Consider the following 14,411-nt stretch of genomic DNA (forward strand, 5'->3'; position numbering starts at 1 on the left):
CATAATAAAGGCAATGTTGTGAGAGATGCAATAACCCATAAAAAGAACAAGTTTAAACTATTGAAACTGGAGGTAAGAGATGAAGCGTTAAACAATAATAATAATAATGAGAGGGAGAAAAATAAGATGTTTATAAAACAGATAAAGGTGGCAATGATTGAGACAAATAGGTTCAATTCCAAGAAAGTAAAAATAACCCCAAAATATTTTTCAATCACAAAAATAAGAACAAATTTGAAACTGAGACTGGTGGAACTCTAAAAAAAAATAAACTGGGAGTAATGGTGGAGGAGGTTGAGGAAAAGAGTAATCTATTAGATGCCTCCTTTTCTACTGTAATAACAGAGGAAAATGCAATTAGGGGTGACATGACTAGAGATGAAGTAAATTCTCAATTAAAGGGTACCTAGGTTTTCATGAAAAGTTGAAATATAGGGCTTTCCGAGCAATCTGTTCTATGACTGTACAAACCTTCATACACTATGTCTAGGGTTGAGCCGATCTTGAGATTTCAGGATCATTTTTAAAATCCAATTTCCAATCATTTTCCATTCGAACCCGATCCCAATTCCGATCCCAATGCAAGTCAATGGGATTTTTTTTAATAATCGGAGATCGGATTTTAAAAACGATCCTATTCACTACACAGCATGGAGTCTAGTGGTGTCCACTTACCTGCACAGAAGCACTACCGCTGGTCCGGTCCCCGCTATTCTCGCTGCTCTTCTCGCCTCACTGCCCCCACCTCCCACGTTAGTGTTACAGACCTAGGAAGAAGGCGGGGCTTGTGGCTTAGGAGAGTGTGGGCGAGTACAGGGCGGGGAGATGTGAGTGCTCTCCTCCCAGTCCCAGCGAGAACAGTGGGGACCGGACCAGCGGCAGCACTTCTGTGCAGGTAAGTGTTAGCTACTAGAGATGTTAGCTAGTCTCCCATTAGAATGACCTAGCTAACATTGTTAGTTTTTCCCACAATGCTTAGCCAGAAGCAAAGCATTGTGGGAAATAACCTCCGACCTCGATCCCGCCTAAAAAGATCGGGATCGGAATTCCGATCATGATCGTGAAATTTACAAGATCGCTGATCGGAATCCGATCTTTTCTGATCCCGATCGCTCAACCCTATGTCCTATGGGTTTTCTGCTGCTTATAATTACATTATGGCTGTACCCACATTTTACATTTGTCTCTGAGACTTGTTCAATAAGGATCAGTCTATTCCCTCTCCTATACATTATAACTAGTTTTGTTTGTTTATAAGTAATTCTACTAGAAATAACTGTACAATTGCAAACAAATAGCTGAGAAAATCCCAAATGAGAATTTTATAGGTGATTCAGGAACATGGAACTGTAAATACATGGCAAAAAATGAAACTCAGGAATCCCGATAGTTGAATGTAGTAGAACATTTATTCAAAGAAATCCATCATTATTCTAACTTTAAATATATTCTAATTCTAACTCTAGTGATGGATTTATTTGATTAAATTATCCATTGTATTCAACATCAGGATTGCTGAGTTCCATTTGGTGCAAATAACAGGGTTGGGACCCCACTGGAGCACCTCGGTTCTCAACACGCAGAGTGCTGCACACATCCATAGAAAATATGCTATGTCATGATGAGTGTTACCTTCATCTGTTTTTGCAGCTCGGCCACAGTACCGTGAAAAAAGCTTTAGGCAGACGTGGATAAAATGATACAAAGTAAGAATACTTTCAGAAACAAAAAAGTGTTAATAGTTTATTTTGTCAATTAACAAAATATAAAGTAGATGAACAAAAGAGAAAACTAAGTCAAGACCATATTTGGTGTGATTACTCTTCAAAACTGCTTCACTTCTAGGTACATTTCCACTGAATTTTTGAAGGAACTTGGCAGGGAAGTTGTTCCAAACTTGGAGAACTAACCACAGATGTTCTATGGATGTAAACTTGCTGGAATTCTTCTGTCTTTTCATGTAATTCCAGATAGACTCGATGCTGAGATCAGGCCATCTCATCACTTTCAGCATTCCTCCTCCATTGGCTGGTCACACCAAATATTGATGTGATTTGGATTTCTCTTTTGTTCATTCACTTATTTTTGTCAATTGACAAAACTAAACTAGTCTTATAAGCATTCTTAATCTGCACCATTTTCCACACCTAAAACATTTGCACAGTACCGTATATATCTCGACTTCAGCAAGAACAGGAGTAAAATTTCTAAGAACATATATTTTGCTTTTACTTTATGAATTACCTGAGCAGGTCATATTAAGTCCTTCCCAAGTAGCATTCTCGAGGCACACAGTAAAGTTCTTGCTGCCATAGTTGGAGAATCCAGGCTTACACTTATAATAGACGTAGCTCCCTAGGCTGGTCCGATTATTCCACATCCAATCGGCATGTTCAATCAATAAAGGCAATCCACAGTCAACCTCTCCAATACAAAACACACAATTATTGATATATAACATGCAAAATACAAGGCCAACAACTCCATTTAATAACCTGTAATATCATGCTAGTAGACTCAAGTACTTTCTACCAGTCTATATTTTAAACTATTCTTAAATAATTTGCTGACTATCTCAGCTGGATGGACTGTACAATGGTATTAAATTGGTTATGGAGTGAGTGTTCTCTCATCATTCGGAAACACAACTAGCTACAGTGGCATGCAAAAGTTTGGACATCCCTGGTCAAAATCACTGTTATTGTGAACAGTTAAGCAAGTTGAAGATAAAATGATCTTCAAAAGGAATAACATGAAAGATGACACATTTTAAATGTATTTTTAGGGGGAAAAATGTCATATTTTACATTTTCAAAATAACAAAAAATGAAAATGGCCCGATGCAAAATTTTGGGCACCCTGCATGGTTAGTACCTAGTATCATCCCATTTAGCAAGTATCACAGCTTGTAAACTCTTTTTGTATCCAGCCAAGAGTCTTTCAATTCTTCTTTGAGGTTTTTTTTTTTTTTTTTTTTTTTTTTTTAATTCAAGTATTTTTAATAGGATTTTCAAAAGTACATAAGGGGGGGGGACAGATCAAGAAATTGTGCTCTTCTTTGAGGATTTTCATGCATTCTTCCATGAAAAAGTCTTCCAGTTCTGTGAGATTCCTGGGTCTTCTTTCATGCATTGCTCTTTTGCGGTCTAGCCATGGAATTTCAATGATGTTTAGATCAGGGGATTGTGAGGGCCATGGTAAAACCTTCAGCTTGTGCCTTTTTAGGTAGTCTATGGTGGATTTGACGTGTGTTTAGGATCATTATCCATTTGTAGAAGCCATCCTCTTTTCATTTTCAGCTTTTTGTACAGATGGTGTTATGTTTGCTTCATGAATTTGCTGAAATTTAATTTAATCCATTTTTCCCTGTAACCGTGAAATGTTCCCCGTGCCATTGGCTGCAACACCACCCCAAGGCATGATTAATCCACCACCATGCTTAATGGTTGGAGAGATGTTTTTTGTTTGTGCCCTTTTTTCTCCAAACACATCTTTGATTATTGTGGCCAGAGAGCTCTTTTATCCTCATCGGTCCACAGGACGTGTTTCCAAAATGCCTAAGGCTTGTGGAGATGTTCTTTTGCAACTTCTGTGCTGAATTTTATGGTGAGGATGCATAAGAGGTTTTCTTCAGATGACTCTTCCCTGAAGGCCATATTTGTGCATGTATCACTGACCAGTAGAACAATGTACTGCAACTCCAGAGTCTGTTAAGTCTTCCTGAAGGTCTTTTGCAGTCAAGCTGGGCTCTGATTTGCCACTCTGGCAATCTTCCGAGCAGCTGTCTCTTGGTCTGTCCTGTTTTCTTGGTTTTCCAAACCTTATCTTCACCTCTACTGCTGTTGATAACTGCCATTTCTGAATTACATTTCAAACTGAGAAAAGGGCAAATTGAAAATGCTTTGCTATCATCTTATATCCTTCTCTTGCTTTGTGGGCCTCCATTATTTTCATTTTCAGAGTGCTAGGCAGCTGCTTAGAAGAACCCATGAGTATTTATAAAGCTGTAAAATTTGTTACACTTGGCCTTTCCTAATGATGATAGTGAACAAGCCATAACCCTAACTAGCTAATGAAGGTCTGAGACCTTGATCACAGTTATTTGAGCACACATACCTACAAGGGTTTCCAAACTTTTGCAAGGTACTCCTTTCATTTTTTCACTCTAATATTGTACTCAAACATAATAATACACTGATATTGCTTAAAATTATAGACAAGTGTGTTTAATCTTTAACTTTATGTCTTTTAAAGCTCATTTAATCTTCAACTTGCTTAGCTGTTTACAATAACAGTTATTTTGCCCAGAGGTGTCTAAAATTTTGCATACCACTGTAGTTAAGAGCACTTTAGGCAATCCTGCTGGGTTTCCATCTTCTGCCCCGAGAAACTGGACAGGGGGCGGAAACCCGGCAGTCAGTTTTCAAACCCATTCAAGTGAATGAGTTTGAAAAGTGAGCACCCGTGAGCGTTTTGTACCTGTCCGCGACAAAACCAGTTTTTTTAACTGGACACAAAATCGGACATGCAGGACTTTGTGTCCGGTTAAAAAAAAACAGTTGTGTGAACCTACCCTTAGTCTGTTATATAGCAATGAGTAGTGACCTGAGTCATGCTGTAATCCAATATCAATGACTCAAAATCATAGCCATTACACAAACAATCAGAATGTAATCAGATATAGCCTATGAATTACCTGTACAGGAAAAAGTTGTGTTTTCCCATGTTTCATTTGATGTACATCTTGACACATGCCACATTTCAGGATTATAGAGGCCTGTGAGACAGGTATATTGAACCTCACTTCCAAGACTTGTGCTTCCATTCCATTTCATCTCTGCATTTGGGACTAATGGTGGTTGACCACAGTCTATTTCTTAAAAGTAAAAAAAAAAAAAAAAAAAAAAACCTTTAATCACACATTGAGATTATTCAGTATCTGGATGTAATATACAGTAGCAGGCTGGGGCCAAATATGGAGATGGGCCTGTGGACAAACTAGGATCAGTGAGTTTAATTGTATCATTCATTACCTATTGGAATAATCCAATAGCTAGAGGCTAATTGTCACTATGTGGAAGCAATAAGGGGGCATTACAATGTGGGTGGTCATTAATAAGGTATTACACTGTATGAGGGCCACTAATGGGGCTTTATACTCTGTAGAGACTTTCAAGGGGCATTTTACTCTTACTAACAGCCTCTGAAAGGATATTATACTGTGTGGTGACCCTTAAGGTGATATTATACTGTGTGGTGACCACCAAGCAGGCATTATACTCTGTGAGGACCACTGAGGAGGTATGATGCAGTTTGGGGACTACTTTGTGGAGCAGTCTTGTGTAAAATATGGAGAGTTACATCATAGGGAGTTGGGCATTTTACCAGACAAGATAGCACTATTCTGTACAAATTTTATTTTTACCTCTAAATAAAAGGGGCGGTACCTGTGGACAGAAGGTGTTTCATGCAAAAACGAACCAGGGTCTATAAAATTAGGTGTCCTATGCATGCCTCTAGACCTTTCTTCATTGAAAATTGAATATTCTAGAATCCTCACCTTCTGCAAGCCTCAACCCTTGAAATCATGCCTGAAAACAATATACAAATCTTGATAACTACAGTATAACATAATATGAGGGGAATGTAGATCTTACCTCTGCATACAATGCTACCTCCTACCCATTTTCCATTTTCATTACAGGTAACAGATGGATTTCCACTCTCCATAATAAAGCCAGGTAAACATTGAAAATTTACAGTGCTTCCATAGGTAGTATTGAACAGTAAATCAGGTTTTGTGTAACTGATGGATGGCGGAGGCCCACAGTCAGCAACTAAGAATGGAACATTAAAATGAATCAATGTAATATGTGGATAAGGAGCTGTTCACATCATGATTTGCTTTCCACTCAGCTCTCCATCAGGGAAATATATTTGAATACCTATAAACAGTACTCAGAAGTTTCCCACCTTGCACTGACAGTAAGACAAATGGAGACCACTCAGTTGAACCTGGTTTACCTTTGTTCTTGTTGCTTTGCCTGACACAGAGTAGTACACTACACTTTTTTGTCCATAACAAAAAAAAAACGTGAACACAGGGAAAACAGGTGAAACAGTTTAATCTTTTGGACTCCATTTGCATTATTAAAGTGAATGGCCTCTGACTCAGATGTTACTATCGTACCATTTCAAAAGGAGGCAAAAATATTTATGTTGTAGGTAATAATAATTATCCACATTTAATCTGCTTTTGAAAGTCTTACTTCTACAGTCCAGGTTAGCGCCTTCCCACTGTCCTGCTGCGCTGCATACAGATGAATTATAACCACTTGCTGCAATGAATCCTTTTGTACACATGAAGGTCACACTGCTCCCAAAAGTGGTGCTGTTAAATGTGTGAATTACAGTGTTTATCTTGGCCACTGGTGGTCCACAGTCTATAGCTGGAAAGGCAAGCATAGGTACCGTAAGAGTTTCAGAATCAAAAGGCATACTAATAGTCTGCAAATAAAGCATGATTTTCTGCTAGACATTACATGCAGATATTATAACTTGCACTCCATTCTTTATCACAAAAGCCGTGCAAATACCCCCTCATCTTCTGAGAAGTTCCTTCTGCATATTGGCAGGTATAAAGAACAGTGAGTTCATATTGCATCATTTATCTATATATGTATGTACAGAGAACAATTCTATTTAATTATGTTGCAATGTAATCAGATATGGGCGAACTGATTTGTTACGAACCGGGTTCAACCTGAGTATTCCAAATTGTTAGTTTTTTAACAAAACTGAACAAATTATTTAAAATGGCCGCTGTCACATGTATTGTGCTGGGAAAATACAGGAGAGACACATGTCTTGTGAGTGAGTGTGATGTTCTATCACCATCTAACATAAGCTGACAGCCTTTCAGCCAATAGACAGTTGTAGGTGCACACGCTTCAGTGCTGATGTCATATACACTAAGGTGCTGTGAGCACAATCACAACTAGAGATGAGCGAGTAGTACTCGATCGAGTAGGTATTCGATCGAATACTACGGTATTCGAAATACTCGTACTCGATCGAGTACCACTCACTATTCGAATGGAAAAGTTCAATGCAGAACCAGCATTGATTGGCCGAATGCTATACAGTCGGCCAATCAGCGCTGGTTCTTCTCCTACCTTTAGAAGTCTTCTCCGTGCAGCTTCCCCGCGGCGTCTTCCGGCTCTGAATTCACTCTGCCAGGCATCGAGCCTGGGCAGAGCCGACTGCGCATGCCCGCTTGTAGTGCGGGCATGCGCAGTCGGCTCTGCCCAGGCCCGATGCCTGGCAGAGTGAATTCAGAGCCGGAAGATGCCACAGGGACGCTGCAAGGAGAAGACTGCTCGGAGGATCCAGCCCGACCCTCACTCGTGGACCTGGTAAGTATAATTTGATCGAATGTTGCCTACCCCTGAAACGAGCATTTTCCCCCCCATAGACTATAATAGGGTTCGATATTCGATTGGAGTAGTCGAATATTGAGGGGCTACTCGAAACGAATATCGAATCTCGAACATTTTACTGTTCGATCATCTCTAATCACAACGCATTTACAGTGGGGTAATGGTGGAGATAGGGAAGGATCTGTGATTCATCTAACTTCATCATACAGATTAGTAATAAATACAAGCCTTTGAGTGTTGAGTTAAACTTATAACTTAATTGTGAATTCTAAAATTGATAGAACATCCATACAGAGTAATGAACATGTTCGTCTACAAAGCCTTCATGAGACTCTAAAGTTATGGACAAAGTTATTGTACGTAACCTGTGGGGACCATCTCCAAGAGAGTGGACTCTACACACCCGGATCCATCACCATTCCTGAATTTGACATAAAGAACCATAATTATTTTGTCCATAACTTTAAAGTCTGATGAAGGCTTTGTAGCCAAAAATGTTCACTACTCTGTATGAAAATTCTATCAGTTTAAGAATTCAATTAAATTGTAACTTCAACTCAACACTCAAGTTCTTGGATTTATTATTATTATTATAATTTATTGCACTACCTCATACACAGCACAGTTCTGAAAAGCTTACAAATAGCAATAAACCTACAGAATCAAGTTAGGAATAGTAGAAACTAGTCATATTTCAACAACTATAGGCAGATAGTCATAGAAATCATAGATAGGACAGAGTAAAGATACATAACTATGATTTTTGAGGCTGACTACTGCCTTCCTGCTCCAATACAGAATTACAGATACCTGATAAAGGACAGTTAAGTCTTTCATTCCCAATAGCTTAATTTTGTCTGTTGTGCAATAGAGCAGTTTCATCTGTATATGCAGTGTTTAAACATAATTTTTTACTGATGTTCACTTCTCATAGTTAAAAAACTTTTATTAAGAACTTTTTTTGTGCCAGAGTCCAAAAGGCATCTATAATGCTGTAGGGAAGGCAGGGGGCTCTGTGAGAAATTGTAGGTTTCAGGTTGCGGCTCTGGTGCAGTGTATCACAATTTATTTTTTTCAAATCTTGTAATTGGTGCTGCATTGGCTGCCATAAAGGGGCAGTTTTTGGTGTGGTTTTTTTATGAAGCCAATTCTTTACCAATTCAATTTTTAAGAGGCAGGAAGACACACTGATATGCCACAAATGTGTCTTCATATTCTATTATTGACAATGCCACTTGCCAGTGTCTTTTTTTTCATAACAAGAAAATAAAACTCCACCACTGCTTCTTCCAATACCAACACAATGTTGGTGTCACATTCTGCTCCCATAAAGGGATCATTTTTAATGGCATTTTTTTAAAAAATTCCACTTTGTTTCCTAAATAATAAAACTGTAGCAATTACAAGTCATCAAAATGCACTAATTTTTTTTAACAATACAGCTTTTTGCAATACAGCTGTGATTTATGTCTAAAAAACCAAGGGCAAGCACCATTTCTCTGAAAAAAAGGTAATTTTTGCGGCATGTTAAATGATAAAAAGTGTAAAAGCGAGTAATACCGCAGTGTATGGTTAAACTCTGAGTTTGTATCCTATGTTTATCATCCATTCACTGTGACATAACTTTGGATGCATTTGGCTGTGTTTGCCATAGAGAGATAGAAATTGGATAAATTGGATCCTAGGAGCCCAGACAGTGTTATACATAGTGTGTGTGTGTTTTAAGCCAATTTAAGCTGTAGTTTATACTGAACTTATTCGATCGAAACAAATCTTGAGAGGATTGCCCATCTCTATTTGTAATATGTCTAAAACTTTTCAATATGATATGTAACCTAGAAACTGTCACTGGCACATAAAAAGTCAACATTACCTGTGCAAACCAGATTAGTCCCTTCCCATGTTCCATTTGCAGTGCAGATAGATGTGTTATTGCCATGCTCAATGAAACCAGAAATACATTTATAAGTCACTTGACTGGCAAATGTTGTGGCTCCAAATAAGACCAATTCTGTGTTGGGAAGAACTGGAGGCTGGCCACAGTCAACAGCTGAATAAGCAAATAAAAACAATGTCATTGACATTAATATATTTTACAGGTATTTACTTACAAGACTATGAAGATCCTTCATTTAGCTTATAAAATGGCAGAATGCTGGCAGAAATAGCTACTAATGCTTTGTGTGTGTTTCAGGATTCAAGCATATTAGTAATGTGGCACACAGAAGATATATTTAATGTACTGAGCAGCTCATTGACCACTACATGGGATTGTGAATGTATCGATCTTGTGCTGCTCTGTCAACCACTTTGGACTGTTGTGTTGGGGGTAATTTAATATACCGTATTGTATGTAGGATTAATGCTGTGGCTCGGTGGTGACTTTAGGCAGCATCACAAGGCTTTAAGAACCATCAACTTAAGAAGTTTGGCCAAAACTTCCTATGGAGTATTATCATTATACCTGCTTTTATGTGACTTCTTTCAGTGACATGTCAGTTTCAGGTAAAGATATTTTTGGCACTGGGTGAGCAAAGGAAACCATGTATGGAATTAGGTATCTCCTAAGGGATCTGAACTGCTGTCAGCAATAGTCTTGGGTCTTCGAGTAGAGCGAGTCCCCACCAACTTTGATATACAAAACATCTTTGTTTCTTTATTGCTCAGTTATTTGCAATTTCTTATTAATAATGTTTATAAACCATTGAGTATATTTCCAGTTATTAAAGAAAATCAACAGGCTTCAGGCTATGAGTCTTATTATGAAATATGCCTTTTTGTAACCATATACAGTATTTTTGTGGTTTTTCACCTATATAAAATGCTGCTTTCATTTTAGTGGTTGTACAACTATTGTGTCCAATCTTTGTGCCCACAGTGTTTTTTACATTTTACTATAGTGATTATTGCTAGGAACCAAGAAGAATTTCAGACATTACAAATAAGACTTACAATTGCCAGAATTGTTCTGATTACTAAAGGAGTTTTTCTATGTTTATAATAGATGTGAACCCTCCCCTTGTAACCCCCACTTATTGAGATGGTGACTGTGGTTGTAAATGTGCCACATACTGAATAGAGAGGCTGCTGCTTCATTCACGTCTGTAGAGTTTGCAGAAAGAGCTATGTATGCCCATGACAACCACTTTGATGATCTCTACTGTTTCAATTGCGGGCTATATAAATGGAGCATTAATCTTTATATTACACAATGTCTTTTAAGTTATCAATCAACGACTGAATATATAAAAAGACTGAGTAAACCTTTAATATTAATGATAATACTGAACATAAACAATACATGTAAAGGTGTAACCATTCATTTATAGTGTTTTTATTCATTTTTCCCTTACCTTGGCAAGTAAAATTAACAGTATTACTTTGATAAGTTTTTTTGCTATTTTGCATTTTGTAGCCATCTTTACAGGAACATTCAAAGCTACCAGGGATATTCTTACAAAGACTGTTTGTACCACAGGTTTCAGATGATTCACACTCATTAATATCTAGAAACAGAATTAAGGAAATTGTCATATACATTTATCCTACTAATCCTACTAATATTATAAATGTGAAAGTTTTTGTGTGTTTGGATGTTTGTGTGTTTGTTCCTCAATCACGTAAAAACGGCTGAACAGATTTGAATGAAATTTGGCACATAGATAGTTTGTAACCTCAATTAAAACATAGGCTATCCCAGTAAATGACATGACTTTACGACTGTTATGACTTTATGTTCACATACTATATTAAACTGCCCTTGCAGCAGCTTATCTCAGCTTCTGATAAAGCCAGGTCTATTATATCTCTATGTAAACACTGAGCTAACCTCAATGGATTCTGTACACACATTTGCATATTATCTGATCTGCTCCAGGCAGTGCTGACACACTGGATGGGAAAACACCTTTAATCCAAATTGTCAGTTTTCTATTTTTAAGCATGCCAGGAAAAAGAAAATCTAATTTGTTTCAAAATTCTAAAATAATGACAGCTATGAAGGAAGCCAGAAGTCAACAGAGTTCTCCTCAAGCGGAGCTGAGGGAGCTCATCGGCACCGACAACACGCTCATTATATGGCATCCCAGCGAGTTGCTGAGATTCCAGAATGATCACGGGCACAGCACGAGGAAGGAGTTAAACAACAGGCCAGCTTGATAGCTTCCAAAACACCAGAGCAGGCGGATCATCAACGCCAACTATATGCTCATTATATGGCGTCCCAGCGAGTTGCTGAGATGCTGGAACAATCACAGGCACAGTGCAAGGAACGAGTCTAGTGGTAGGCCAACTTGACGCAGACGAAGTTCGCAGGCAGAGGCTAGTATTACTATATATAAGGCTGCAGTTAAACATAAGACTGATGTCAAAATGTTATAATATCAGGAAGTACCTACTAAATATCTTCAATTCCACAAAAGTAGCTCAAAATGACACCTAGCCTATTGTTTACCTAACATGGTAAGAACATGAGCCCATTTTCAATTTTATGCCCTAGAAACATGGCACATTTTTTTCATTCTTACATTTATCTCATTCATACATAGGATGTATAGTGCAATATTAAAGTTAGGTACATAAGTCCTCAAGCATGGCATTGAAAAAGATATGGCTTTAGGCTAAGGCCCCACAGGACGTCCTGCAGCAAAAAAGTGCTGCAGGAAAAAACGCAGCGGCAACACATTGTGGTTCTTCCTGCAGCGCTTTAAACAAAAAGTTCAAGGAGTTTTCCTCCATGGAATAAGGATAGAGACTAGATATCATGAATTCAGTGGTCTATATTTATATAAAAGCATATATTACAGTTTAACTCAAACAATTTATGTCCACCATTAGTACCAGAAAGGTAATTCAGTATTACGTATGAATTTTTACGGTAAAATTCCTGCATTGCCTATGAACAAGCTACTAGTCCTACCTGTGCAGCTCACTGTGGCACCTTCCCATATCCCACTGGCTGTACATACTGATGTAGCGACTCCATGATCAGGACGGAATCCAGAAATACATGTGTAAGTCACTTGGTTCCCATATTTGGTTTTGGCTGACAGTATCATGGCAGCATTAAGACGTGGTGGAGGCTGTCCACATTCAACCTCTGTGTTTTAAAACAAAGAATAAAGGACGACTTCAAATAACATATTCTAGTTTAGTATTGGTGTTATGAAAACACATCAGTCATTTATGTATGTCTTTAACCTGTTCACTGCCAAGAATCTACATACAGTATATGTCAGCTATTAAATAAGTGTTAGTTATGGTACATTATGAAATAACTTCTTTCGCACAGCGTGAATGAATGAATGAACAAATGAAAGAATAAATGAATGAATGAATGAAAGAACGAACAAATTATATGACTTCTGCATCTCTATGTAGTTCGCCATGACTTTGGATACTTGCTGCAGCTAGTAAATAAGGTCTAGAACTTAGAACAGATTTAACCCGTTTATGCCTAGAGTTCCATTATTGGAACAGCAGCCTCACAGCAAACAACTCAATAATTTCTACCTCCGGCATAAATGGGTTAAAGTATAACATTGTCCTAGCAGTAAAGGTCATATAGATGGACTTTCAGCTCTCCTGACATATTTATTTTTATTAAATGCTTTTAATGGTGATATTAAAACAGTTCTGTATTGTTCCATTCATCCGTCATTCCTCCTCTGAATATACTGACAATTGGTCCTACCATTCCCATTGTCGATGTGGTGTGTTCCCACACAGACTAGACAATGTCACAGTATGCAGGCACACAACCTGTTGTCAAAAGAAATGGTTACAAACAGTTGTCAATTTATTCACACATTTCTAGGAGGAATTAAGGAGTAATGGTACAAATGCTACGAAAATCTTCTCCAGCATTGTTATTATATTGAAAATATATGTCAGGAGACGTCTTCTCTAAATATGTTGAATAATTCTATTTCTTCAAAGCTCTTTTTTCAGACAAGCGTTATGTAAGTGAACAGGATGACCACAAAGCAACTTACATTTAGACTTGATATTTATTGATTTACCTTCGCACAAAGACTGACCACCATTGGCCTGAAATGGCCCAGTACCGTTTTGTAAACTGAAGCCTTCCTTACAGTAGCATTCATAATTTCCAGGAATATTTTTACACATAGCATTAACCCCACATATATCAGGATCTTCACATTCATCAATATCTACAAGACAAAAGTAAAATAATATTATATTTAAAGTACTTTGAGCAATGTAACAGTTAGTAGACTGACATTGCTGGAATCTTTACAATCCGATATAATGGTATCTTGTATAAAGATTTTATTGACCTAACATCAGGATTACATTTATTCTTTACTATAAACTTGAGCAATGAGGAAAATAATGTTGGCAGAATAATACCAATTATTATCAGTTTTACAGAGGAGACGTTTCTTGTGTTTCTAAATATAAGAACATTTCAAGTGAGATGGTACAATGTAAAAATAGTCTAACTGAAGCATAAATATGTAGACTAGAGCATAGAGAAGAGACTAAAGGTATTAAATAAGAATCAGGGTATAATACAACTTTCTGCCAGTCACAGATATATGGGCCTTTCAGCCCATTTCTTTACATAGATCCATATAGTAACAATTGTTTTGGAAGACTGGCCTACTGACTAAAGGTGCGCATCCACATCTGACTATCACTGGCTGAACCTGATGATCTTGGTGGGTTCGATCTACTCTCTGATATGTATCTGTGTATATACAGATGTGTAGCAATAGAGGGCCTTGGTACATGTTCTGCATTTGGGCCCGTGAGCTTCAAGTTACACCTTTGTGTATATACCTCACCTCTGACTATATGTGATGTGGAGATAAATGAGGATGTGGTCTGTTAAATTTTTCATGCCTGCTTCTTTTGTTCTCTGTCGCCAGAGGTGTCTGGTAGCACCTTGCTCCCCATATAGAACACATGTACTGTACAATAGTTTTGTGTGGAAAAAATGTTGCAAAG

At 37.7% G+C, this 14,411-nt stretch overlaps 1 protein-coding gene across 1 annotated transcript in view; it reads right to left on the reverse strand.

Moving 5' to 3' along the window:
- SUSD1 (sushi domain containing 1) overlaps window positions 1–14,411 on the reverse strand; it is a 137,164-nt gene that overhangs the window by 96,935 nt on the left and 25,818 nt on the right. The window contains exons 4-10 of the mRNA XM_075280418.1: window positions 13,460–13,612; window positions 10,793–10,945; window positions 9,313–9,489; window positions 6,270–6,449; window positions 5,658–5,837; window positions 4,697–4,876; window positions 2,245–2,424 (exon numbers count right to left, since the gene is read on the reverse strand). Coding sequence (XP_075136519.1) covers window positions 2,245–2,424; window positions 4,697–4,876; window positions 5,658–5,837; window positions 6,270–6,449; window positions 9,313–9,489; window positions 10,793–10,945; window positions 13,460–13,612 — 1,203 coding nt within the window. The remainder of the gene's footprint in view (window positions 1–2,244; window positions 2,425–4,696; window positions 4,877–5,657; window positions 5,838–6,269; window positions 6,450–9,312; window positions 9,490–10,792; window positions 10,946–13,459; window positions 13,613–14,411) is intronic.

This window comes from Leptodactylus fuscus, chromosome 1 (genome assembly GCF_031893055.1).
Source record: "Leptodactylus fuscus isolate aLepFus1 chromosome 1, aLepFus1.hap2, whole genome shotgun sequence".
NCBI lineage: Eukaryota > Metazoa > Chordata > Amphibia > Anura > Leptodactylidae > Leptodactylus > Leptodactylus fuscus.